At 41.9% G+C, this 2,241-nt stretch overlaps 1 protein-coding gene across 1 annotated transcript; it reads left to right on the forward strand.

The window, feature by feature from the left end:
- The first annotated feature begins 353 nt into the window (after nucleotides 1-353).
- On the forward strand, nucleotides 354-975 carry LOC147631779 (uncharacterized). Its single transcript, XM_086807879.1, has one exon. The coding sequence runs from the start codon at nucleotides 391-393 to the stop codon at nucleotides 958-960; it is 570 nt and encodes a 189-aa protein (XP_086664005.1). The 5' UTR covers nucleotides 354-390; the 3' UTR covers nucleotides 961-975.
- The last annotated feature ends 1,266 nt before the right edge of the window (nucleotides 976-2,241 follow it).

Here is a 2,241-nt window from a genome sequence, read left to right on the forward strand (position 1 = left end):
AATTACGTTCTCTTGTAAAACTACGTTCTCTTCTAGGACTTGTAAAACAATGTTAGGGAAACTATTTTGAGTGAGCCTTACAACAACCAATTTCACCATGAATGGAAGAGGAAATTGTAATTCTGAAGAAGCGTCTTCTTCACACCTGTGTCTAGGGGAGGGGGATTGTAATTTTGAAGAAGAGTCTTCTTCACACCTTAATCTAATTTGAAAGGGGGGGGGAGCTCGGAACTAGTGTAATGCATTGGGTATGAAATCGCGGTGGTTTATGTAAAAAAGATTACCATACTTTGACTTAGTGGCACGTAGAGGTTTATAAAAGGGCCTTGTAGTAGTATCGGGAGTGTGTGCGCGTGTCTGTGTGGGTTAGCTTCCTTTCTTTCTGCAGCCATGGCAGGAACTCTCAAGAGCTATGGCGTTTCCCCTTCACCAGCCAGCATCCGCTTTCTTTTCTGCATCGCCCTTCTTCTCATGGTTGTGCAGGTGCACGCCAGCTCTAGATCAGCTGGGCATAGCCGGCGGCCTCCGCCCTACAAGAAATCTATGCTCAAATACTACGTGCAAGTGAAGAGGGGGGATCCCAGCCTAGCCTACTTACTGAATCCATTAAATGTTACTCGCAGCAATGCGCTGGGGATGAGCTTCATCTTTGCGCTGAACGTTACACAGGAGCAGTCCAACAGCTCAAGGCTGTTGGGGTATGCGAGGGGCTACACAGTGGACACGAGCTACGACTCTACTTATGCTGGCTTTGAGACGGAGGCCATCAACTACAACGATGGACACTACAATGGGACCATCTTCTTCCAGGCCATGCTGGACGGTTCTGATACGGCCGAGCTGGCCATCTTCGGCGGCACCGGCAGCTTCCGAGGCGTGAGAGGCTGGGGCACCATCTCGCAAGTCCTGCTCAATCCGCCTTACGTTATTTACCATCACATACTTCATTTTCTCAATTAAAAGATTCAATTTTTATTTTTGTTTTTTGTTTTTGAAGTTTTAGTTATTACAACACAGATTAACATGCAATAGCATGAGGCCTCTAAAGTGCCCGACCAGTCCACAGTTTAAGTGAGTCTAAACACCATGTATATAAGTGAATATCTCTCATAATACAAAAACTCTCCCATTATGCATAGAGTCTTGCTCTTGATAATCCTCTTGCTAATCTCTCTTTAATCCATGCTATAGTGAGTGTGTGAGTGAAGTGAGATGAGAGCAGGGACGAGTACATGTAATACAACATGGTGGTGTGACAACACTCGCGAGAGACATGGTGGAATTGCTTCTCAAGGAGTTGTAGAGCTTGGAGACCTCAAGGGTTACGAGCTCGGCCATTGGAAAGATCCTCACCACGACCACAATTGTGGTTCACCAGGTAATCTCTTGTTGGATGTGTTTCAAGGGGGGTTTGGGTGAGCCATAACACCCATGGTCATAATGAAATTTCTTAGAAAATAATGATGACCTGAGAATATTGGTTGTTTTTCTTTCTTTAGGAAACATGGATAGAAGACTAACTAATATCCTTTTACAAGTCATCTACAATGAGTGGGTTATTGACCTGCAAGAAAGGGACTGCATCCACATTGTTCTTGACGAATCTTAAAACATGAAGAGACGAATCTTAAAACATGAAGCTGAGATATCTGGGAATAATGGGTGGGCTAGTTGAACCCACATATGGGATGACCAGTATTATCTGTTTGTTGTTAAGATCTCCATAGGGCACATAGAAATGCTTGTCTAGAATATTACTATTTGTTAATAAACTAGAAGAGGTTTTTCCTTGTAGACTCCTATTGGGTTGCAAACATTGACAATGCCTCAAAAAAAAGATGTATTTTTTGTAAAGGAATTTTCAACCTTAGATAGCTTCTCCCCACCCAAAAGATAATTATTATTGAGAAGATTAGGATATTACAAGATCTCAGGGATTTCCAAAAAAACTTGGGAAGGAAATTCTTGTATGTAAATAAGCTTTCTAATCTTTTTTTGGTGATGTAAATGCTTTATATATATAAAGTTTTAACTTAAGCGTAGTTATTCCCTAAAGGCTATTAAATACTTTTATGCTCTTTTTATTTCAAGATCATGCCTCTCCAATCTAGTGGAGTTGTCCAAGCTATCATACATGACAACCTCTAAGAGCTCTTGCGTGGTGTCCAACCCATGACATCATCATGTGAAGGAACAAACATGTGAAAGCCAATCTTACCTCGGATTAAGTAAAGGCCATTC

This window comes from Cibotium barometz, chromosome 14, assembly GCF_041138505.1.
Source record: "Cibotium barometz isolate CiBa-2024 chromosome 14, ASM4113850v1, whole genome shotgun sequence".
NCBI classification, from domain to species: Eukaryota; Viridiplantae; Streptophyta; class Polypodiopsida; order Cyatheales; family Cibotiaceae; genus Cibotium; species Cibotium barometz.